This window comes from Athene cunicularia (genome assembly GCF_003259725.1).
Source record: "Athene cunicularia isolate RWA chromosome 1 unlocalized genomic scaffold, athCun1 chr1_part2, whole genome shotgun sequence".
Lineage (NCBI taxonomy): Eukaryota > Metazoa > Chordata > Aves > Strigiformes > Strigidae > Athene > Athene cunicularia.
The window spans coordinates 33,182,991-33,209,436 of NW_020799092.1; the positions used below are offsets into that span (position 1 = coordinate 33,182,991).

Below are 26,446 nucleotides of genomic sequence, written 5' to 3' on the forward strand. Positions count from 1 at the left end.
TGAGCTTGTCAGATCCACCATAGCACATGAACCAAGGGGATGATGACAGCATTGTGCAACCCTAACAGCAGCAATCGCTTTTCAAGGATATGAACATGAAACTAAACTCCTGTGGGATGTGGCAAAACTGGATCACAGAGAAATACCTGACTTCTTAATTAAACAGGAGTAAGAATAAAGCACATCTTGTTGCTTTGAAAATCTGAGCAAACACAGCCATCACCTACAGTAAATATAATCATATTTAAAGAAATACTTTCTTCACATAGAAATACCAGAAAGTACTGATTTTCCATTTTGTTTCAGCTTTCCTTTCTCAGCAGTTATTTTGCTGAGGATTCATATGCCCCTGCTTAAAGGAAGCACCAGCTGCCTGCGGAGGAAGCCTACCTTGCACCAGAGCCAGCCAGAGACCCCAGGGCAAGCAAGGGCCTTAAAGTCAGCCCTTCACCTATGTCAAGTGCTTTCACTCAACCATAGTATATGTTTTATTAGAAGGATCCAAACACTGAAACAGGCCGTTCGTTACGGAGCTGAACATATTAACTAAAAATGAAAGGTAAGACTTTCAAAAGCATCAGCACAGGTCTAAAATTGCCTTCTTTAAAGCCAAGGGGAGCTTATCCTTGACCTTGATGGGAGGAGGGTTGGGTAAGCTTGGGTTAACTATAAGTGCTTTTCAAAATCCCAGGCAAGGTGATGAAACACTAAGATAAGAAGGCTGCCAGAAGAAGTGGTGCACTAATGGCAATTTATTCCCCTTGACCCAATGCATTAATGCTTATTTCCTGTGCACACAATCTGTATGGTATAAATCAAATCAACTGCTCCTCTAAATGTAGATTGGAAGAAACATTGAAGCTTCACTTCAGTTTGCAACAGAGGTGTTTGTCAATACACATGTACAACTCCTTGCCAATACATCAATACATACATGAAGGTACACAAATCTATTCACAAAGCAAGAGCAGCAAGAAAACTTAAAAAGAAAATCTGACAGTATACTGAAACAATAGTCCAATGGCTAAAAGAAGCAACAAGGTTAGTTTTCTGGTTAATTGTCAAAAAGATAAAAATTGGCTTTAGAAAAGTCTTATATACAAACCCATAAATCTTCTAACAAGATAAAGTGCAGCTGCATCACTCTGAGGTAACAACAGGTGATACTTGGGTGCTCTAGTTATCATTCATGTAAACATAGATATGATCATAGACAAATCTGGAAGGAAAGCTGAAGTTGCATATGGCAATGCAGGGAGGACTTCAGGATATAATAACCATGCATAATTAACTGTATCCTAGAGGAACCTTCCTGACCTTTGCCATACAAGTGACATTTCCCAGTGAGAAGTCACACCACTGCTGATATTCTCAGTTGACAGACAAAAGGAATGCAGAGTCTGAACTAGTAAAAGCTTTTCAGCTGCAGAAATTATTTTTCTTTGAAGGTTGAGACATGCTGCCATGTCAGTGTAAAGAAGAAAGCGGAGAACCCATTCCTTCACTAGAGAGAACATTTCAGTCATCAGTCACAAGACCTTTGTCCTGCTCTGATTAACAGGAGTCTGGCCTCTGACTTCACTGGAGTCAGGCTTTCACTGTGAGACATTACTTAGTATTTTTACTGACTTTGGATGGCTGTGCAGCCTCCACAACACATGTAAGATAAGGTGGGTCCATTTGCTGTTTGGTTGGTTGGGGTTTTTTTAAAAACAGTATCCACAGACTTACTTTGTGAAAGACAATAGATTTTCCCCACGCAATGGGAATACAAAAATTAAACATTTTCAGATGGATCTCCAAGGCAATTCTGGAGGTGCTAAAAGAAAAGCTGGCCAGCTGTGAAGGAAAATATTAATGAAGAAAAATTTCATGAAAAGAAGTCTACAGAGTCTTAAGTAGGCAGCTCAGTTACTCTGGAGCATATATTAATGTACATCTGTGAGCCACAAGGGCTATAATTAGTATCAATGGAATGCCTACACTGATGACATAATGCAAAAATTACAACTGCACTGTGCTTTTTCATGTTTACAAGGGGCTTTATCAAGCTGCAGGATCAGGTCCTTACAAGAAAGTTTCCAGTCTGTTCTAGAAAACAATTATTATTGTCTGGTTCCCTTGCCACATCCTGAGACAAGACCAACATTGGGAAGTTTGCAACAATTAACAAAATATCTCAAGGATCATAGAGGACTGCAACTATGCATGATTTTGTCATACTGTGATGCAAATTGAGGAGGAAAACAGAGAATTAAGATTTTTTTTCTAGGGGAAAACTACAGGTGGTGAACTCTGTAAGCCATTTAGAATGGACATACCCCAAGATGAGAAACAGTACTATAAACTCTGGGAAACAGAGATAAATAAGCAAAGAAAAAAAAAATGCATGCAGCAGTATCCCTGATATGATGCACATCTACATCTATATGTATGTATGAACAAAGAATTTTGGGAAGAAAGGATTCCAAGACTACAGGTGTTTATGGACAAAACCACCTCATCCACTGGCCAGAAAAGGCTATGTCTATATTAGCAAGCAGTACTGAGCAGTAGGAGAGGACCTATGGACTGATACAGATCATGCTCAGGACCTGGCATTCAGATGATACACAGCTGGAAGACTTTACTTCTAACTGGCTCTAATCTGGTTCTACAGACTCTGTGAACACCTGGAACACATTTTACTGTTTAGATTCACCTGAAAGAAATCTAATTGAAACACTCCAATACACTTAAAAAGCACATTCCTAATCTGAACTAGAAGTCATGCACACATATCCCAAGTGTCCTATGCCAGCACCAGTTATATTTGTATTATAATCACACATACTGAGTATACAGAGTGTGATGCCAAGCTTACAGAATCACAGAAAAATTTAGGTTGGGAGGGACCTTTGGACGCCACTTAGTCCAACCTCCTGCTCAAAGCAAGGCCAGCTTCAAAGTCTGATCAGGTTGCTCAGGGTCTTCTACTGTTGAGTGTTGACTGTCTCCAAGGATGGAGATTCCACAGACTCTTTGGGCAACCCTGCTTGGGCCATGGCCTCTGGAGGCCAGTGCTTAACCCATCTTGTGAATTTTTTTTCCTTATATCCAGTCAGAATTTCCATTGCTACAACTTGTGGCTGCCACTTCTTTTCTTTTTGCTGTGCAGCTGTAGCAAGTCTGAGGCTTCTTCTGAGTCTACTCGGCCTTCTCTTCTCTGAGAACAAACTCAGTTGTCTCAGCCCTTCCTTGTACATCATGTTAAACTAACCACTTCAGTGGTGCTCCAGAGGACTCTCTAGTTTGTCAATCTCTCTCTTGTATTGGTGTCATAAAACTAGACACAGTATTTTAAATACAAACTCCTAGTACCAAGTACAGGGTAATAATCACTTCCCTCAGCCTGATGGATTTGCTGTTGCTGGTGCAGACCTGTGTGTGGTTAGTCTTCCTCATCACATTTGCTGTCTATCAAGACATCCAGCTGCTTTTCTGCAAAGTTGCAACTGGCCAGCCAGTGCGCATTTTGTGTTATTTTGCGGGAATTTTGTATTCCAGATGCAAGACTTTACACTTACTTCTGCTGAATGTCATGAGGTTCTTGCTGGCCCATTCATTCAGCTTGCTGGGATCCTTCTGAGAGGCACTCCCACTCATGACACATCATGCCCAAGGCCCAGAGTCATCCTGCCTTCCTGCTTTAGGCACAATCCAGAAGCTTCCAGAACATAAACTGGCAAGCATGCAAACAGAGTTAATTCACCTACAAACTTCCTGAAGATACAGTCCCTCTCATCACCCAAGTCACTGACAAAGACATTAAACAGAACTGGTCTCACTGTCAGCTCTGAGGAACATGGCTTGTAACTAGCCTCCAGTTAGATGGATATTGAACTACTGACTACCACCCTTTCAGCCTGGTGGTCCGGCCTTTTTTTTTCACCCACTGTGCAGTCCACCCTTTCAGTCCATACCTTCCCAGCTAGCCACAAGAATGCTGTGAGACTGTGCTGAAAGCTTTGATGAAGTCAATTAAATTAAACTTACTGCTATCATCCACAGAGGCAGTCACTTTATCACAGAAGGCAAGAATCAAGTTGGTCAAGCTTGGTTTACCTGGGGTAAACCCAAGCTGGCTGTTCCTAGTCACTTTATTGCACTTTGTGCATTTGGCTTACCAGAGTCTACCAAACATGCCAGAAAACAGCCTCTCAAAGACATAGGCTGGCTCCCTCAGCACTCTCAGACACATCCCATTCAGCTTCGTGGATTTGTGTGTGTCCACTCTACTAAGGTAGTTCTAACTTTATTTTCTTCTACTATAAACAGCATCTCTGTTCTCCAAATTTCAATTCTAGGCACACAGACCAGGGCTGACTGACAGGAGACTTTGCATATGAAGACCCAGCCTTTCCCATGCCCTTCTTCAGTTGCTTTAGTCTTCCTTCCACTGCCAATGTACCTGTAGAAACCCATCTTGTCCTTAACATCCTTGAATGGTTTCAAACTCAGATGAGTTTTTCCCCTCGTGACGCCATCCATGAAAGCCCACAGAATGCTTTTATATTGCTCCTGAGTAGCCTGCCCTCAATTCTATCTCCTAGACAACTCCTTCTTGAATTGCACCTTGGCTAGGAGTTCCCCTTTCAGCCAAGCTGGCTTCCTGCCATGCCTGCTGCATTTTCTGTATGTAGGAACGGACCATTTTGAAGAGGTTTCCTTGATGATCAGTCAGGTCTCCTGAGTTGCTTTTGTCCTTCAGAACTGTCTCCTACAGTGTCCTATCAACGAGTTTCATGAACAAGCTAAAGTCCAGGACCTTTATTCTGCTACTTGTTTTCCTGTGTTCTCTCGGAATCTTAAACTGCAGCCAAGAGAGACATTAACAAACACATCCCTAAACAGTTGTTCCTTGTTTGTGAGTAGCAAAGCCAGTAGAGCACCTCCCTTAGTCTACTCATCTGGGACATTCATCAAGATATTGTCCCTTCTGCATTCCAGAAGTCTCCTGGATCACCTCACTGTCACATTCCCAGTAAACACCAGAGTTGTTCCCTGAGAATCAGGGCCTGTGATAGAAGCACTCTTTTAAGAAGGCTTCATAGCATCATAGGGAAATTTGGGTTGGAAGAGACCTCAGGAGGTCTCCTGTCCAAACTCCTGTTCAAAGCAGGGTCAGCTCTGAGATCGGACCATATTGCTCAGTATTCTATCCAGATAGGTCTTGAAAATCTCCACAGATGAAGACTACTCAACCTGTCTGGGTCCCTGTTCCACTTCTTGACTTCCTTTATGATGAAAAACTCTCCTTACAGCCAGTCAGAACTTCCCTTCTTTCAACTAACACACTTCATCTCTCATCTTCTGACCAAGCACTGCTGTGTAGAGCCTAGCACTGTCTTCTCTTGATATCCTGCTTGTCGGTATTGGAAAGTTGCTGTCTTCCCTTTTCCAGGCTCTACTTTTGATCAGGAAGCCCTACAGAAGATGCCACATAATGTGTGTCTTACTGAGACCTTCTGACCCTAACCCTTAACAGCTCTTGACCAGCCTGTTGCCCAGGCAATAGCAAAGCTCTGTGCATTCAAGACACTCCATTGAAGAGACTGCAATGGCATCCTTGTCTAAGAACCTGAGGCCATGAACTACAGCACAGCAGTTGTGTGAACTATCCCACTCTGCAAATCCAATGACATCACAGCACTGCAACTGTGCAGAATTCCACTTCCTACCAGTACACCTGCTGGTGAAGACACTTTTGCCCCATGCTGCTGAGTTGACCCCTTCTGTCCCTATTTTTTGTCCCTTTTCTTGAAAAGGGTCCGTGGTCATAGAGTCCAAAGTAGCTGCCTTGATATCAGGTGCACAGACAGGTGTGAATATGCAGGATGCATCCACCCCTGCTCAGGTGTTTCCCCTTGAATAGCAAGATGGAGAACACTGCTTGGGCTCCATCCCTTCACATAGGATCACTGAGCCCCGCAGTCATCCTTAATCTACTGAAGTATTACTAGTGCCCACATGAGAGGGTAACAAAGTCTGATGATTGGTCAGGCCTTGGTAACCTCTGTGATGTCTTGGATCCAGTCCCTGGGGAAGAAGAAAACTTTGGAAGTCATCAGGTCTGGTCAGCAGCTGGATGTCTCCATTCCCTATACCAGGGAGTCTTCAATCCCCATTACCCATTGCTTCTTCTTAGTGGCACTGGTTATGAGTAGCTGATCAGGCACAGCTGGCCCAAACACCTCTCTTGCCAGAACACACTCCTCCATTCCTGTTTTCAGGGCCTATACGTTTTATTAAATCTATATTATTATTAGCCTCACATATTTGTGATATTGAGGATGACACCAAGTATAGTTATATCTTTCCATCAACTTGCCTGAAAGAAACTGTTTGACACTGGACAGGAAATACTATAGTTCTTAACAATGACACCTAAGATTCAGTCTTCTTAAAGTGAAAACAATAGATATAAGTAGCATAAACACAGCTGTTTATTAACGCTGAAAAAATACATAGAATGCTCTGTAGAACCAGGGAAGCTGATTACTTGTCCATGTCATGTTGCATGCTGTTAATATTGAGTGTGTGCACAAACCTTTAATGCCAGACTGTGCAGATCTCGCTGAGGTCAGGAACAAAGCCAAAGCTGTAAATATAAGAATGTGAAAAAGAGTTTGGGAAATTCTCCTACGAGGATGCTTTTGAATCTCTCCAGAGAACCAGAGAACATTTTCTATAGCCTCCAGGCATTGGGATGTGGTACAAGGGCATTCCTTCATCTCCAGGTCAATCCAGAGCAGCCAAGGCTGCTAAGCCCATCCCTTTTCTTCAAACATACATGGGAGGAAACTCCCCCTTCTGCCACTGGACTATACAAGAGAGGGAAGGGAAGGGAAAGAGAAGAAAGAAAAAACCCACTGTCTTTTGTTCAGCATTTTAGAGAGAGAAAAGGAATTAATTAACTGCTCTCCTATCTGACATCCAAATGGAAAAGGCGAGAGACCAGGCTGTTTCTCACCGCATCAGACGTAGGAGGAAGCAGGATAGGAAGAAGGCAGGAAGCAGCCAACAAAAGGTAAGAAGAGATGCTAAACTTCCCCGTGTCCTAGTGCTGTTGCATTTGAATCCAAATTCTTAGAAACCTACAACCCAACTGTGGAAAAAGGACCTTGGGAAAGCTGGGGGGAGGGAAGAATGGCTTTCTCGGCAGAATTACACATTTTGCTTTGTTTTGTATATGCATGCTTCATCCAAAGTGTTACACAATGTGAAGCTTTATATAGTTATACAAGAACACACACTCCCCACGCATCCAGGGAAAAAAGCCCAACCACACCAAAATCTGTTCAAATCAAAAAACTAACAGGAGCCTAATGCAGAGTGTTGATTAGGTACCACAACAACAAAATATGCATTAGAAAATATTCCTTGCTTTATTGTGAGAGAACAGTTTTCTCAAGCCAATTCTGTGTAACTCCATGCCCCAAATTCACTAAAATTTCCAGATAGCAATGGCTGCTGCAGGATTCCTTTGGCAAATGCTGTATCTCACGACTTCCCTCTTTCTCAATACGCTGTGATTTCCTGTGGAATGGAGAAATCATCTATAGTACAAAGAGATGCAGTACTAACACTTTTAGAAGTAAATAATTTTATAGCAACATATAGTATAGAGAGAAATATATAATTCCCAAGCAGAGAGAGATTAGAAAAAGACTCTGATAAACAAATGCTATTGAAGCTTATATTTTTTTAGTCAGTGTGAAAAATATCGGGTAACTGTTTGCTGTTCCTAGAAAGAATGGAATTCTGTTGCCAAGAGCTGTAGTTTCTTGTAGGAATTATAATACTATATTGAAGATTTATCTTTCTGACAAAGGCATAAAGTTATCCAAACTAGGGCAGAAAAAACAGAATAGATTTTTCCCAATGAAACAGACCTACATTATTTTTGTTAACTTTTACTATGGCAGAAGTTTTGATCTTCAAAACCTGAACTCATGCTCTTGTTGATCTTTATAATGATTAAGTCTTGCAATGAACAAGGTGAACTGTTTTACCACAGGCTCTTACACAAGCAAGAAACACACCCTATCATCTTTAAATCAATTACAGTTATAAATATTTGCCTCCAAAAGCACATGACTTTAAATTTTCTTCTTGAGATTTTGGGGTTTTATAATGATGCTTTCCTGACCTTAAAAAAAGGTTTTCCCAAAGCTGTAGGCATCTAACAGATGCATATGATAGGAGAAAGGTGACCTTAGGCTGTTCTGTGCGTAAACAATCAAGGGGAAGGAATCTTGGGGGTCTCTGCTGCAATTATACAGATGCAGTGCCTCTACCTGTCTGCACATCACTCTCCTGATTCCCATGGAAAAACTATTCCTCGTGCTCTGCAGGATTAGGATCTTCTGTGTTCCTTAGAACTACAGCTGATAACGCTATACAGAACTATTATTTTTAAGTCAACTGACATTCAGCAATAAAACTCAGGATATCACAGCTTTTGAAGTTCATTTATTTCCAGGCAGCCAAAGAACATCCTCTGGGTTGAATCCTGGGCCAATTTACAGTTACAGTGTATGCTGCTCCATTAACATTATACCAAGTTATAGAACTTGGGAATCAATAAACCCATTGCCTTGGAAGAATTTGCTCAAAGGCACCCAATGAGTCAGAGGCAGGTACCTTGTTTAGGTCTCAGACTTTGGCTTCCATTTTGTAGCTGCTTGGTCCACCAGATCATATTTACACTACATCACCAAAAATGTTTTTATTTCTGTCCTTCTGAAATTACCGTTTGTTTGGCTTGCTGTTTTGGGGCTTTTTTACTAGGGGAAAAAAAATTAATGAAAAGCTTCTTAACAATTACAGTTGTGATTTATTTTTTTTTTAACTGAGAACCAACAAACTATATTTCTCAGCTGAAGCAAAGATAGAAAGCCCAATCTCTTTGAACAAAATGCACAATAATCCAAAGGCCTACATAGTGTGCACATGCCACAGTTTTTATGTTCAGATAGAGAAAACCTAACAGTCAGTCTGCTTTTACTGACTTTAAAGATCCTACGTGTAGTCAGTGAGAAGTGAAAGACTATAAAATAAAACTTTCCTTCAAGGAACTTGCCACCAGTCCTTAGTCCTGCAAAAGATCTGCAAAAATTGAGGATATTTTGCTTGAGTAAACAGAATTTTAATTGAGCCTAAACAAGTGAATAGCAGGCATACTATTTCCATAAGTATGCACGATTCAAAGAAAAACAAGATTTAAAAATCTAGAGCCATAAACCAACTTTAATTTTAAAAGTTTTAGGGTCTCAAAAAAGGTAATGTGTATGTGACAAGCTTTTTTCACTACAAGTGAATTCTTTAAAATAAATAAATTGCCACTGACAAATCATTATTTATAAGAACTGTTTCCAGTAAGGCAGAAGTTATCTAGCATGGCGCTAAAGAACATACTTAATTTTAAGTATGCTTATAGTTTTATTAAAACAAATGGCTTTTTCCATGCTTAAGGCCAAGCATATGCTCAAGTACTATGCTGAGACAAAAGCTTACAAGTTTGTTGTTTAGAATGCAAAGTGAGGGTTTTTATCCCAAACCACATTTTCTTGCATGTAATCAGCACTGATTATGCTGCCATAGTTTCCAATTCATTCCATGCACTCAGCATTTATTAGGGCACAGATGGTGCTCTCTTGCTTTGGCTTCTAGAGAAGATGCCTAAATATTAAAACAAACTTGGCTATCTGTCTCTTATCCTCTATTGCCACAATAAAAGTAACAGTAACCTTTGATCTAATCTGGAAGCCTTTTCTAATTTACACACAAAATTTGGCAATGGGATTATCAAATACAGTCAGCCCACTTGAAACTGGAGAACCTGATATGCATAATCCAGCACACTGGTCACAAGTGATCAAGAACAGGAACAAGCAATCCACAAAATAATCAAAAGAAGAAAAATCAAAAACAATTTTGCTAGTAACAAGCCACGCAATCCTGACTGTACTCAATGGCTCTGTGTGCATTTCTGGAACTGTAAGGATTATTCAACAGTTTAACCAGCAATTAGCAAACGAACAGGCTGATTTGAAAAGGCAAATAAAGAGTATTAGCATGACAGGATTCCTCATAACAGCGAGCATGGTCTTTTCCAACAAGTTTGCACTGTACTGAGAACTTGCAGTGTTTTCTCCTACGGGCAGGACAGGACATTTATTTCCCAAATTCTGAAAATTATTTACCCATTTCTGAGCCAAGCATAAAGCAACCTCCACAGAGACCCAACAGAAAAACAAGCTGTCATGATATTCCATTAGAAATGTCTTAAGGTAAGATAATGTCAGATTTGTCCAGCAGATCCTGACAAAATGTTCTTGAATGTGCAGCCAACTGGGACGCAGGTGCACATGACGGTCAGCGGGTCTTAATCACCCATCTTCACAGACTTTCAGTCTCACAAAAAGCACACTGACACTGGAAAAATCACACATAATGTTCATCAAAATACGTATGACCAAACTCAAATTGCGGGGGGGGGAGAAGTAGTAGAGGGCTTGGAGAAAGGTTAATCAGACTGCTCAAAAATGATGTTCCCAAGTGAGAACCATTTCACTATCTCGCTGGTAACATGAGGATAGCTGCCAGTGCATGCTGCCAGAATCTAGAGCAAGAAACGTGCATTTTGAGCAGTTGTCTTGACTTCAGAACAGCTCAACAATTGTATGCACATATTGATAAAGAAATCACTTCTGAACAAACAGCAAATTCAAAAAACTAGTTTCAGAAGTAAAATGTCAGAAAGCCAAAGATTTGTCTAAATAAGATTACGTAACACCCACCAAATCAGTTAGTTCCTAACTTTGTTTTAAAGCTAAGCAATGGCTAGTAATTTTGAAGTAATGATCCTAGATATCTGCACTCCAGTAAACTTAATAAATGAAATAAATCTAAATTAGCATATGTTACTAAATCAAAATGACATTAAAATAATAATAAAAGTAAATAAAAATTCTGTCAATATGAACAACCCAGAAACAAACCACCGTAAAACATACATAAACCAAAAAATAATCAGGTATGCATTGAGAAGAGACTGTTCTGCAGCTAGTCAAAACTACATTTTATTCCTGTTGAGGCAATGGAGTCTCCTACATCCCAGCCTCTCCCAAGGTAGCCTCTTCTGGTGTCTCCCAGTCTCCTGAAACTCAGCCCTGCTCACACCCCGATCTCTGCAATACTTTCTGGGAATTGGGCTGGCTTCCAGGAAATTCAGACTGTCCCCTTTTCTTGGTATCATGCTCCATATCTACACAACGCACAACTTGGAAATTACTGGTACATTCAATACTTTAAAAATTGTGGCTTGAGAACAAGCTTCAAAATATCAGCAATATCAACAATCCTGGCCTTACCTGCTGGATCTTGTACTATCATTTCCTTACGCTTCACCATCAGCTTGTCTTTAACCCATGGGAACTCCTGTAAGGAATCCAAGAACGTATCAAAAGCTTTGGGTCCTCTGGTGGGGAGAATATCAAGGAGCATCATGGTTTTCCTCTGACTGGTGGTTTGAGATTTTATTTCTTGAACATGACTGTCTGTGAGAACACCTTCTTGGTAGAGATACTGAATAACAACTCCATCCACCAGCACCTCTGTGCAGAGCTCCAGACGCAGGGAGCGTAAAAGCTGCTTGTCTCTGGCATCCATCTGACAACCTAGAGTGTGAGAAAAGGAGTAGGGAAATGTGTGAAGATTAAACCATTTCAACCTTTAACATCCAGAAGTGATGCTTGATACCTGGCAACCTTTAGAAAGAATGACAAACTAGGAGCCACCAACCTGGGAAAACTATTAATGATCCCCACCATCTTCCTCCCACTCAGATTTCACTGTCTCACGAGCTAAAATGTAGCCATTTCTGAGAAATATTAGACAGGAAGAGAACCTTTGGCATTGTGAAGACCAGTCCTTTGCTGGAATAAAAACCATGCCAAATAATCCTGCTCACTAACTGGCCAAGGTCCATACTAAAGACAGCTAGGGCATTTGCCACTCCTTAAGAGACTCTATCCCCCAAAAGTCAGAGAGATGTCACACCTGACCTCTGCTACTGATGCCTCTGATGCTATAGCAGCAGTGAAAAAACAGTAGCAGGAGTGGTAGATGCACCACAGCCAGACAGCAGCAGCAGGGACAGTCAGCAGGTAGCTCTGGCCTATGCCAAGCATTTTAATTTCAGGAGGCATAGAAATGTACCTTATGCACCAGGTCATTCTCCCCCTTGACTCATACTGGAAGGCTGCTCTGGAACTCAACTGATCTGATGATGAGAAACTTTCTTCGAATTTCCATCTCAAATTCATCTACCTACTATTTATAGGCATTTGTTCTGCCAAAACTGCTCTTTAGCTGAAGTAACTCTTCTCCCTCGCTGGTATATACCCTTCTAATGTGTTCACAGGGAGCAATCGGATGCTCTCTGCCAGCTTCCATTTCACTTGACTAACACTCTGACTAAACAAAAGCTGGAAAAGATGCACTTTATAGCCACTCTACAGAAGAGGAATCAAGGTCCGGAGAGACCAAGCAACTCATCCAAGATCATACCGGCAGTCTGTGCCAGACCTATGAACTGAATCAAGATGTCTAGCCTAGTCCTTAATGACAAACATATCCCTAGGCCCATTAATGGCACTTGAAAAGGAAAATGACAGAGTAATACAATTAAATACTTTCTCATGACTAAATAATAAAGTCAAAAAACTTCAGCAGGTGTTGAGTGTGATTACCAAGAGAGTTTCAGATAATTAAACTAGATGCTGCTGTTTGAACAGCTAGACCTTGCAGAAAATGTACTTCATTTAGCTTGAGGATACAAAGAGAGGCAGAGATTTTCAAAGCTTTTGTAAGAAACCTGCTAAAGTTTTTATATTGTGAGAGATGCTTACTGACTCTCAGGGCCCCATCCAAGGTTGTTTGGTTGGCCTGGGTGTTAAAATCTAGGGCAGGCGACCAACAGAACATACAGGCACATAAACGACACCTTGGACAGAATGCAAGAGCCTAGGATCCCTAGAGAGACTGGAAAATCCTGGTTGAGACACCTTCTGCTAAAGCTACTTTCTGAAAACACTTCCCCTAAGTGCTGAAAGCATTGATGGGCAGCACCTTCCCAGGAGGACTTCATCTTACCTGGGCTACGCAGTACGTTTCTTGTATAATGAAGTGAATTTTGAGGTGCCTACCTCTGTCTCGAGGTCACTGGGGAATCAAACAACAGCTGTCCTGACACACGTCCTTAAAAAATTCTAGTCTGCTAAGCATAGCTCAAACATCAAACTTCATCATGGAGTGAGATGATAGTTGCAAGCAAGAAGATGAAAAAAGAACAGGCAAGAAAGAGAATGGGATTTCTTAATTTGATGTTATGACGCTCATTTTGGACAGGTGATACTGAAGATTCTGGTCTCTAACACACACTACCTTTATACTACTGGGATCAATCACTGGTCTAAAGCAAAACCAAGCAAAATTCAGGCAGCTGATCCCTGCCATTTCTCTCTTCCAGGATCCCCTGACCCTCTCTGGTCTCATGAAGCACTTACAGAGTTCAAGACAGGCACCCAGCAGCAGCTCTAAGGGCATTATCTAGATCAACCCAGGAAAACTGTTTCAGATGCTATGAAGCTCTTGCACTTCACATTCTGCACTGGCCGCCAAGAGTCACCATCCAGGAATCTTCTCACCCATGACAGATGAGGAACATCAACTTCTCCAGTCACTGTGTAGTACTTGATAGTTCCCCTTCTTTGTAACCACAGTGGTCAACACTTCTCAAAAATAAGGTCCTTTCAAACCATCTCATTTGCAACTTTGTGCACTGACAAATGCCTCTCAAGCCATGAATCTTAAGGGGGATATTCTGCTGGAAAAGGCCTTTGGCACACTGACTGAAAGTGAGCAAGTCCGGGGAGCGAGCCCCGGCCGGGAGCGGCCGCCGCTGCGCGGGGCCGAGGCGCTGCCGGGGCGCGGGGTGTCCCCGCGAAAGGGCAGGCTCCCTTCCGGGCGTTTGGAGGACCGCTGCGCTCTCAGCACCCGGGGTGGGGTATTTTGAGCGAGTGGAGGAGTTGTATTTACAATTAAATGAGGAATGACAAAACCTGAATTTCTGTGACATCAGAAGAAGCTGATTTCATTACTCTCTGGGGATCCTGGTCCTATTCACAAGTATACGCTAAGACAGGCTTCATCCAGGTGCTAGTGTCATGGTATCAAACACACAGCGATATTATATCGAATACTGTGTATGTGTAGCTTCATCACTTTCCTGAGAACAGCCTAAAAAGCGAAGAAACTTCCATGGGTTAAAACCATTTAGTAAAGTAAGATCCAGCCTGTGTCTACTACAGTGCTGTGCACATTCTCGTAGTTCTGTTCGTCTATTATTGAATACAAAAACTCTCACGTAATTTTATATGAATATTTGAAACCGAAGTACAGTAGAAGAGAGAAAACTGCGATCCACAGCTATAAAAATGAGGCAATGACATTTCCTATCACATATCGTAGAAGAACTCGTTTTTCCGTCTTTACGTAGGTATCCTCCGGTGTCACACAGGCTTGAGCAGTGTCAGCCCTTTTCTTTCATGTCTGGACTGCGATAGTGATGAAACAAAAAAAAAAAGATACAGCAGAGCTGGAACGTGCTACCTTGGAGCTGCAGGCAGCCACAGTGACCTGGCTGCGGTCTGCTGGGCTTGCTGATGCCCACCCTCTGGAAAAGCAGGAGAGGTGGTTGCTACAGCTGCTGCTAGAAACGTTGCCACTGTGTGAATCCCATTTGTACAGTCAGTTTAGAGTAATTGTACGGATTTAAGGGTATTGGGAAGATTGAAGGATATTTGGAAGTTAGTTATGGAAACCTTTACATGCCTTTCCTAGATATTGTCCATGGAAAATGGAAAAATGTAACTGAAAGTATTATTGGTAGAGCTCATGTGCTGCGTATGCTTACATGGTATTTATCTACAAGATTTTGCATAATGATACACAGTCACATTCAAAAAGTTTAGATCTTTCTCCTTTGATTTTCCTGTGGCTGAGAGCAAAGTTGAGAATTTATATGGACACAGAATGTAAAACAGTCTTAAAAGGAAAGTTTGTAGGCTGGACTTAAATGTTTAAAAAATTATACATTTATTATGTGGCCAGCTTCTTCAGAGATGCTACCTATTTAGCAATTTTAAAGCAATATTTTGGTTTAATTGACATAATGTTTTTATCTAGGATTATTTCCAGAGAATAAATTTGATAAAAGGAGTTTTAATTGCTTTTAAATAATTGATAAATAATATCTTATTCCAATACATCTATTAAACCAAAGTAAATGTTTTTGGTCTCAGGCACACGTGTTAGTCTTCTAGGAACACAGACATAAAAAATTTAAATACTCCTGTGGGTTGTTTCAGAGTGATGCTTTAACATATTTACTATGACCTTGACAACACTGGAAACCACACAAGTAAGTCATCATCAGTGACTTTAAGACAAGAAGTATGCTGCTGTGTAGCCAAAGTACAGCTGAGGTGGTTTTAAATTTTCATGTCATGGATAGTCTGTAATACTGGTTCTGAGAAAATACATTTGTAAACAACATAAACCAGCACCAGGGAGCAGAGAACATCACAAACCATCTATATGATCATTCCTCAGCACAGCTCTGTACGGGTACTGAAAGTTTCCTTTCTTAGCTTCTTGTATTTCCAATTGCCAGCTTTTTTTTTTTTTTTTTTTTTTTTTCTAAGGAACTGTATTATAATCTGGAATTGAAGTGACCAAACTTGGGAGACTAAAATATCACATAATTGTAATCCTGACAGCTGCATTTAATGGTAGATTACGTGCCTACATTTTTGAATCAAAAATGAAGACAAGCCATTACATTTACTGTATCTTTTTGCCAGATGAGGCAATTAGCATTATTTATTTTATACTGTCCAAGAATATCTTACAAAGTTAGCAAAACATGGATATACACGGAGCAACTCCAGTTCCTGCTCAAGTAAATGGTAGCAGTCATACAGCCAGCATTTAGTCATGTCCTTGCTTACAGTCTAAACAGAGTTGCAAAGAAGGAAAGCAGTGAAAGGAAACAGATAAGCTTAGGAAGGAAGAGGGTGACAGCAGAAGTCCAAATCTGGTTAAAGGGAAAATCTGATGTTTCCTTTTCCTTCCACTAGTTTGTAACTAGAGCTGCAAATTAACTAGTGGAAACTGTAATGCGCTCCTGGTGTTTCAGGTTCATCTTTAGCCATGCACCCCAGGTGTTGATTTACAGAATAAGGATGAGTTACAGAATAAGGATGTGCACAGGGAAGTCCAAGGAGAGAATCCCTTAGAACTTTTGGGTTCAGACCTGACTAAAGTTCTTCCAGTTCAGTTCTGGTCTGAGTTCAACAAAACTTCAGAAGGGTGGTTCAGTTCTATTCCAGTTTTAGGGACAAACAAATATATATGTACACACACATATGTATATTTGAGCCAGTTTGGGTTCAGCTCAGCTCCCCACTGACTCGACTCAAATCTGAAAACTAACCATCTAGATTAAAGAAGTATTTCCTAGGCTTTGTAGATGAATGGACCACAGTCAATCCTGCACATCGGTATCATCAGACTTTTAGACTTAAAACTTTGTTCTCTCTCGTTCTGTGGATTGGGGAATCACCGATGGTCATCAGGCCACACTTCTGAGAACTGCTGAATTCGGGGTCGCAAAGTCCAAACCTGTGGGAACCAAGCTAAGCAGCATCTCTTCTGACAATGCTTTTCTCTTTAAGTGTCAGAATACCAGATTTTTTAATTTATCATACCCTTTTTTTAAAGCTCACTTAAAAGTCTCAAGTCTTTTTAGAAACTGTACAAGTATAATGAGATTTTTTTTAGGAAAAAAGCTTTTGAGAGGACCCTTTATGCTAGTCAGAGTCAAGCTGTATCCTAGCATGTACATATTTGCTTTGTTTTCTACAGACTAATTTGTTTCTGCTGATAACAAGAGCCAAAATGTCTTTTTAAAACTGGTGCAAGCAGATTTAATCTATTAGGACTAGGCTGTTTTCAATTGTCTGTAGGACAGCATTCCAACTTTAAGGACAAAAGAAAAGAAATATGAGCCTCTAGATTTGTTTATTAAAAACATCTAATTGGTTAAATCTCTCACAAAACCTCTGAAATGAAGATGGAAAAAAATGCAATATATATGGTTGCCTGTGATTTTTAGAAAGAAGAGCACAGAAAACATTTCTGTATTTGATGTATTTCAAAAACACTGTTAAAATGTGAGTCAAGGTGGCCCAAACTCCATGGCCTGAATACCAGATTAGGTTCTTGCAAGCCATTGCCATCCACTGCCATCCCAGGCAACAATCCCTTCCTTTCCTCCCTTTCCCTCTTCACTCTTTTCCCTGTTGCATTTCCCTTTGCAAGCATGGCCCTGCCTAATGCCAACATGCAGGTCTCCTGCTCCAGCCACCAAAAGCCAGGCTGATGCCACAGAAGGGAAGGTTTTGGTATGGAAGGTTTGCACAATTTGTAGACTGGGCTTAGGGCACTGGATTGTGGGTTGCAAGGGGGTGTCACTCTTCAGGTGGCATGTGCTACTCCAAAAGTGATTCCTTGCCACTCCAGAGAAAAAGTGACGGACAGGACTGAAGTGAATCACTGAAGGGATTCAGTCCCTGCGCTGCTTCTGATACTTCATAACTTCCCATTCACTGAAATAATAAAAGCTTTAAATTAAACGCAGTTTGAAGACAGCAATGAATATAGAATGTATCTGATGTGTTGCGAACTTCCTTAAAAGTATTATTTTATTAAAAGGCATGTCCAGCATATAGGTGAAATATATGAAATATAGCACAGAAAGTTTCAAAATGTGTTAAAGCACGGGGTTTGAAGTGACCGAGTAGTGTCTATACATTCAGATTTGTTTCAGTAATAAAAATGTGTTTATTAGCAGTACTGCAGTGAACTAATTCTTAATGCTGTTTACTTTGATACAAATAATCTCTAGTTAAAAGTTGAATGCAGAATACTTGTAAGAAAAGAAGCAGTCATCAAATGTGAAACTTTCGTATTCATTACAGAAGAAGAATCTCTGCAACGATTATAATAAAAAACCTGCAATTAATATTTGCAAAATGTGACTCAATATTTCTCAGAATTTTTAGTCCATTTTCTTTAAATATATGAATTAAGGTAGTTCTCTGTTTGTTTTTGAAGTTCAATGTAAAGATGCTTTGCAGAGACAGATGAAATATTGCAAGCCTCTAAATATTTTCCAGACCTATGAAACTATTTTTTAAATGTAAAGCAACCATTCTAAATAATATGAGAACAAAGAAAATTCACAAATTAGCCTGAAAATCAAACACTGACAAATAAGTAAAGGGAATTTAATATTCAAGTCTGAAACCTTTTCACAAACCATCTTTTGTTTGCAAATTAAAGCATATGAAATTGTTGTCTAGCATTTTAGATAAAAGACTGGAAGGTTGGTTTTATTTAGGAGAAGAATTAGTGGTTTTTGCAATCTTCAAAGGCTTTGAGCTGGACAAACTCATATATAGTACCTGTATTTTTTTAAGTTTCTTACTTTCAGATTAAGCTTTTCAGGAGCTGGTAATGATTCATGGAAAGTTTTTACAGGTAGTCTAGCAAAGGATTTGCCACTGCTTGTACTTTTTCCATATGTCCTGTTTTCAAACAAAAAATGCCTTTTGATTAAAAATTCACTTACTGTATTTTGTTCCTTTTCAAAATGAAACCTGTCTGCAAGCATGGTTACAGTGGGCTAGTTAAGCAGCCTGCAGTAGGCACTGCATCCTCCATCAGGGGAGTTAAACATGAATTTCCAGAAAACAGTTATCTTCTCACAGGCAGTTTCCCTCACAGACAACATGTGTCTGAAGTGCTGCAGCTCACGAAGGATCTGCGATGCCACTTCCACTGCAATCTAGTTAGACAAGAATCTCACTTTCCTAACATTTTTTCTCTTCCTAGCAATGCAGCCAAAGATACTGCCATCATTGCAGCTTAAATTCCTATCAATGTTAATTGAAATATAAGTGACTTTTCACCTCACACTGATAAATTACAAAATGTTAAGTCTGCTGCCCGCTTTACAGATGCGTAAATTGCAGCTAATATAGGCTCAGTCTTGTTTAATACAGTTCTTTCTAAAAGAAAATGAACCATTTAAAAATCCTATAAACACTAACAGTTGATCCACAGCTTATTCTGCCCTTCCAGACTGTGTCAAGCAGCACACCAGGTAAGAAAAAAACAAATGCATGATGTGTTTAATATAGGTGTCCAGAACGATCCCCCAAATTTGAAGATTCCCCCTGAGACAGAGTGTGGGTACAGAGATTCAGCCGAACAGATCCTATTTCAGAGCTGCAACCTAAAGAGATACAGTTAAATTGTAACCAATCATTTTGAAACTGGATTTAACAGCTTTCAACTATCAGTCTTACAACTGGTTTTTATATAATTCTTGTTAGCAAGCCTGATCCAAATAGCCTCAATAAAGCCAAAAGAATTTCCACTGGGCTTTGCATCTTTTCCACATTTAACATAGCTCTGCATTTACTATTTGTTAACGGACAGTGCACCAAATTGCAATCCTCAGCTATAAAACATCAATTATGGAACAATTTGACTGAAAACAAAAGGATTTACTTACATAAACCCTGCCTGCCAGTGAAAGAAAAATTAAGGCATGAATATTGAATTTGGGGGTTTTTAAATGTATTTTGTTCTTTGCAGCACTCAGCACTAAACCTTTCCTGGGTATAATCTGTTTGAACTTTTTCCTACTAAATGCCAGCTTATTCCTTATGCTAATATAAATACCTTTTGCTCCTGCATTTTGTTCCTCCTTAATGCCATAGAAGGTAATGGTATTATTTTGATATTTGTTTCTGGAGGGTTAATGGCTCCAACTATGGAAGAAAACAAACCAAACCAAATCACAGGTGCACTCCTTTTTAAAAATAGGATTTAAGTGGAATAAAACCACAGTTTATTGGGCAGATTAAACACCATAATTATGGTGATATGCTTTTACGTTTTCCTAGACTTTCTCAGAGGCACTGGCTACTTCAAAGCCCTGTAGGTAACCTAATTAATAAACAGTTAATCCCTCCCCCGCCTTGGCAACCCTGGGACCAGGACCAACTCTTTTGCTATAAGCTGCTTTTTTTTTCCCCCCTGAAATTCAGTTATCTAGCCAGACTTTGCTTATATGTGGTTTCAGACTCTGCTGATACTAGGTACTCCCCTGGACCTTTCAGCTCTACTAATGCACCTTTCAGCATTGTACTATGATTTGATACACCTCATGAGAAGTGCCACCTCTCATAGGAGCTGCTGGCTTTTCTATGTTCTTTCCCTTCAGTCCCTCCTCAAACACCAAAAGCCAGACAAATAATTCCCTCCTCAGCAAGCAGAATAGCTTCTCATCTGGTTTCCCAGCAGCTGTGTTTTACCTAGCTTGTAGCATGACCTCTGTCCAAGACAGCAGATAAGGACCAGCAATGGTCGGCACCGATGCCCTTCACAGCCCCTGACAGCACCAACTCTGCCTCCCAGTTTCTTTGACTCATTTCAGCCCGTTGTAGAAATTACCCAATTTCGGTAATAGTGTGGCAAATGCCATGTTGTAAAGTGAGCTCAGACCTTGGTGACTGAAGTTATGTGTCGGTGCAATGTTGTTTCCAGGCATTTTCACTTATGCTAAGGGCTTAGTAAAATATGGAGACCTGCCGAAGTTAACACCAATAAAGAAGTGGTTTCCAGAAGCTAGGCTGAGATACCAAAGTAGCATGTCATCCCCACTTCCTTTGTGTGTACAGCACTACCCAGCTCAGACCTTTCAAGTAATTTCTAGTTATTCTTTTAGTATATAAACCATAAAATTTCCAAATAGTTTCCTTTATTTCTACATTTTTTTAAAAATAAAACTTCGACAGAAGAGTTTCTTATAAATATTGAGAAGCAGTAATACAACTTTTAGAATTTCCTATTTCCATTATTTCTGCTAGCAGTCAATATGATACTTAAGATTTATTTTAATGACAGCCAAGTCATCAAACATTTTATTTTACTTTATTTTAAATGACTGTTAGACACAACCCCCACATCTAAAAGTATCTCTTTCCATTTCCATCATGTGTTTTGGCTTAAGAAGAACAAAGCCTTGATGCCACTCAGCTTACTTTCTGCTAGATCCTAAGCTTATAGCCAAAGGAAAAATCCGTAGGAATTTTATCAGGTATACAAGAAAAAGCTCTTAAATAGAGCATGTAAATAAATAAAGTTTTTCTATGTTCTTTAACAAGGTAATTTACCTACAGGAACACTTTGCTAAGACACGAGAGGTGACTAAGATACAGGAAATCATGCAACTACAGAACCCTTTCCTTCCCATCGTATGTAGACTCAGTTTTCATAAGGTGATGAGACTGAATAAGAGTCTCAGACTCTAAAGCTCCACAGTTTTTAGTGAGGAGTAAGTTCTAGATTGTTTTAATATGTAAAAATAAATGCCTCTGCCCCCATAGTGAACAATCTAGTGAACAATTTTTCCCTCTTGCTAATAATTATATATTGTTTATCTAGAATGTGGTTACATAAAATATAATTAGGACAATACTGACTAGATCAGATACATTCCCACCCTACCCACCCATCTTGTACTTGAACCATTTTCTGTTTCTGGTGATTATACTAGCTAGCAGCAGGAAAATGCCCGTACAACTGAAATGGAGCTGTAGTTCACACTTCTGCTAGGTTTAGTGCTAAACTAAATACAGTCACCAATTCCATTTTCATAATTCATCTTGCAATTTTTTTTTTTTTTAAGCAATAGCTTTTAGGATTGTGGGATTCTCAGCTTTCCTTTAATTAAAATGAAGAGGTTTTCAGCAACTAACATTCCAGGTAAACGATGGAAAATCTGAAACATCAAGACTCAAAAATGAAAAACCAAACCAACATATAGGCTGGGAAAAAAAGGCTGAGGATTAAAGTCCTTATCATGATTTTTGGTTGACTCATGGGCATTGAACCTGTGAAACTGGCTTCACTGAACACTCTGTACTAGCAATTCAAGATGACATATATCAGTTAGAAGTATTTTTTGGAATCTGAAGGGCTAGCAATTTAAAAGCTAGTGCTGCAAACAAGCCACAACAAGATCCATAAAGTTAAAAAAAAAAAAAAAAAAGGCAAAAAGGCACTAGAACTTTAAAAAAAATGTTTGGACAACATGATCATGCTTGAAAATTCACAAGGTCTACGTGGAAGATTTTTGCACCACTGTAATCTAATCATGTGCTATCCTTGGATTTTTTGTACCAGAACAAGTCATTCCTCTGTGTTGTGTTAGAATGAAACTGAGCTTTCAGCAAGCTACAGTGTGGTTTAGTTTTACTAGTGCAATGCATTAACCTTAGGACTGGCATCCTAATGAGAACAAGAACTGTGCTTTCATACAAAGCGGACTAGTTCCCCCTCCAGTCTGTTCAAAATATTGTTCACTGCTTTGAGCACATCACAGCTGCAGACCCTACTTTTCCTCACAGTAACTGACACAAATGATAGAAAGTATGAGTCAGTATACTCAACATTTGGTGACTTAATTCCACATCACAGTAACTACTCTTGATTATTAAAAGAATCACCACCTTTCACTTTACTAGCACTCCTTGTCTTAAGCCTGCTGTTTGCCCTTGTCCTTTGGAGAATTGCTAACAAAAAGCCCAGCGATCTGCCCTGCATCTGCTCCATGTTGTTCTTCCGAGCTTGGCTCTACCGTGGGGTATACCTGGCCAGTGACTGCTTACAGTAGGCTGCCAGCCATAAGCATAAATCATTTCTTATATGTACAATGCAACTGTGTTATTACACCCCAAAGCTCTTACCTTCTCAGTCTACTTGTTCCAGCATTGGTGTTTGTGATATTAAATGCCCAGGCCAGTGACTAGCCTGGAGGGAACTTTATAAAGTATCTTAGTATAATGTGTTCACTACTGAGATCCCAAGTGTATCACAGCCAAGTATCACCTTGGCTAAAAAAATGTAGCAGCAAATTAGAATGTTTCTTACTGTAACAGAAGTTATTCCGTATAGCAGCTATCTCATCTCAAGGTAGAGCTAGGCAAGAACTGGAAAAAAAACCAGATTTGTCAGAATGAAAAGTGTTCCCGGGAGTGTGATTCTTTCAGAGTCACAGCTCACAGGAAAAGCTCCTCAGCTTCAGGGTGGCAGATCCTAGCAAGACAGATGACGAACATGGAAGAACCGTGTGATTACAACACATACCTGGAATACAAGAGCTCTTCTGGGATGAGAACCAGAGGGTGGTCACAGTGTTAGGTGAAAAACTTCCAACAATCTGCTACATTTTGGCAGGGCATGGGGAAAAATTTTACATAACAAAAGCTTTTGTTTTGTTTTTCAGGAGAAAACTCCCCCCATTTCTATTCTTGCATTAAAAATGGGGAGAGAGGATTGAAGCCGTGGAGGAGGAGGAGGGGTGAGAAAAGCCACCTTTTTCACAAATTGAACAACAACATATCAAGTATTTGTCATACCAAGGGACCATCCCTCTCTGCCTCGGGTTCTTGGTGTCTTCCTTGTCCCAGTGGCTGTGCTACTCATTTCTGCCAGTATGTTAACAACAAAATGAAGTGCATAACACTGGGAGTTTAGATGCAACAAAATAAGATGGTCAGTGGTCCAGAGTTTATGAGAAGGGACACAGCATCTAGACAGTACTACAGAGCAGTTAATTCACAAGGAAAACAAGATTATTTTATGTTGTTTCTATTTCAGCCTGGGCAGGGCTAGATTACAGCAAGTCTTGACAACCCACCTTGTTCAAACACGGGTCTATTTGCCTTAATTAAAAAGTCAGCTAGGCGAAGAGTTAAAACTGTGAAATTGTTGACTGAGAATGAATCTATGTTGTTGTTTCTCTCTTTACTGCTCTCTTGTTACTTTCATCCTGGGTATTTCTCCTATTAAATACATTTAGACTAAGGAACGGGTACAGAAGGTCTTAGTCCCTTCTTCCCATTTGGAGGATTGGTGTAACAGAAAAAGTAACGTCCTATGCTAATACCTACCTACAGGAATTCAGCAGGCAGCCTCTAAACCACTAATCTGAACATAATCCAGTTATACCTTTGAGCAGCACCACAAAGGCAAAGCAGGGGTATTCATCCTCACCTATACATATGCATTAATTTGAGTATTAGCTGGGAAATTGTATAGGTTCATAAGATCCCCATTTCCTGAATAGTAGCATATCTATACATACAAAGATTGGGAGACTGTTGTGCAATTTGATTTACTTTATTGAGTAATAGCCTCATAGCTACAGTGGTGAATTAGAAGAAAAAAAAAAAAAAAAAAAAAAAAAAAAAAAAAAAAAAAAGAAAAAGAAAAAACCACAACCCCCTCCAAAAAAAGCCCCCAAATCATATTTCCCCACATTTTGGGAAACAAGCTGAAGAGAACATTCTACACTGTAGAAGACAGCTGTAACTGCTGATATCCATGTTTTGACATTGGAACTGAGCAACTGCAAGTCTGCAGCATACAGTCCTAGACCCTCAACCAAAAGAGGCTTAACAGTAATAACATGGATATATCACCACTGGGAAGATGTTGACATGTTAAAGATTCTGGGATACCAATCTGGTATAATCAGCAACATACTGGGTTCCTATGAAAGATGTGGCATTTCTCCTTAAGGTCAGCTTTTAGAGAACTTTGAAAAACAGTGTTTTAAACCGATTACTTACAGTACTCCTTTGCTTGCAGAAAAGCACAAGAATTATAGTTCAATAAAAATGGAATATATGATCACTTTTTGACTGGATTTGATTAGTTGTGTAACTTTGGCAAGATTATCACAATGTGATCCAGTTAAGATTTGAGGATTATACAAACACTAGCACCAAATTAATCTTGCAATCAGACACGTGAGATATTTATGCACTCTCATATGTCTCTGACCACTCTGCAGTCTCTCCCCATCCCACTGCTTCAGTTAGCATTTGATAGTTAGCGCAGTACTTTATGCCATTGACAAAGCAACATAATCTGGACAGATTCCTGGCTTCTCTCTGCTCACAAGAATAGCATGCCACCTTGTCAAACCCCCGAGGATGCAAACTGGGATTATTCTACATAAAGTCTCCCTCTGTGGCATCTGAAATAAAAAACCTTTCCCCCAGAACTGCCACTGTTTTGATAGTGAATTCCATGCTGAGTTGAACTAGTTACTCAGTTCTTTGGCTGATTTTAAGAATTGCATTTAAAAGTTACCCTATATTACAAGCATTTAGAAAAGATATTTATACCTGGTATTGGTACTCTTTCAAGTACTCTTTTAGTCTTGTTGGCAATGGCAGCTCCCAGATCTGATTTGTGCATTTGTTTATAGTTATTCTGCAGCGGTGTTGCAGAGATGGAGCCGATGTATAGAGAGGTTTGTTCAAGTAAAGATGAACTGTTCCATTTGAAGGTGTTTCGGTTCTGTCCTTGCACATAAGAACATAGTACTCAATCAAATGCACAACACTGTTGAACTGTTTAAGTCTAGATCTGACACAAGTGATAGAGTCCAGTCTAAACTTGCCATCTTGATATTCTATACGTAGATTGGTCGGTCCCGCTGATGTTTTTACTGAAATAGTCAGTAGATACTCTGAATGTGAACTATCCCTAACCAAGAAGGTCCCTTCGGGGGCATCCTGTAATCTCTCTTTGGCTTCAGCAACAGTCATGTTGCCCCAGTACCAACCTGTTAAAAGAGGAGAGAAAGAAGGGTTTTGTTTAGTCTTGTTTGTTTGTTTTAAAAGCTCTTCTTTGGCTGGTATACTTGTAATAACCCATTTCCTTTGTTGTTTGAGAGCAAAAGTCCTGCAGGCATTGTAAGTTTTCATTTGCTGTTTAAATTAATTTGCTTTACATTGCGTCTCGTTTTGACAGAGCCTTCCAGGTCACTGTTTATTTTCATATCTATGCGTATAAACGCACAAACTTTTCTCCAGCGTCCTGCGAGACTAATGCCGAAGCCGCCGACCCCATGGGCCGCCCGTAAGGTAGCAGGGATGCGTCCCGCAGCTCCGCGCCGCGCACACGCCGCGGCAAGGGCTGTGTCAGCACGGTACGCGCGGGCAGCCCGCAAAAAGACCGCTTTTGGTAACTCTCGGCAGGCTGCTGTTGAAGTGAGCTTTGTCTAGCAATCAGAAACGGAGAGGGGTAAGAAAACAACTTCGGCGCTGTGGCTACGGTCCTAGCCGGGAGGCGACGATGACAAAAGCCCTTCCCCCCGCCCGCGGCCAAGCTCCGCATCTTGCGGGGC

At 40.2% G+C, this 26,446-nt stretch overlaps 2 protein-coding genes across 4 annotated transcripts in view; both read right to left on the bottom strand.

Annotated features, from left to right (window-relative positions):
• Positions 1-12,530, bottom strand: part of CRADD (CASP2 and RIPK1 domain containing adaptor with death domain) — an 86,105-nt gene extending 73,575 nt beyond the window's left edge. The window contains exons 1-2 of one of the 3 annotated variants that reach the window (XM_026867807.1): positions 12,265-12,530; positions 11,418-11,723 (exon numbers count right to left, since the gene is read on the bottom strand). In XM_026867807.1, coding sequence (XP_026723608.1) covers positions 11,418-11,715 — 298 coding nt within the window. In that variant the 5' untranslated portion in view covers positions 11,716-11,723; positions 12,265-12,530. Of the gene's footprint in view, positions 1-11,412; positions 11,886-12,110; positions 12,181-12,264 lie in introns of those variants that run through there. The other 2 variants (XM_026867806.1, XM_026867808.1) reach the window with 2 other exon arrangements.
• Positions 12,531-24,496: 11,966 nt separating this feature from the next.
• On the bottom strand, positions 24,497-26,440 carry SOCS2 (suppressor of cytokine signaling 2). Its single transcript, XM_026867809.1, has one exon. It carries the CDS (start codon positions 26,022-26,024, stop codon positions 25,434-25,436), a length of 591 nt encoding a protein of 196 aa, XP_026723610.1. The 5' UTR covers positions 26,025-26,440; the 3' UTR covers positions 24,497-25,433.
• Positions 26,441-26,446: the final 6 nt, after the last annotated feature.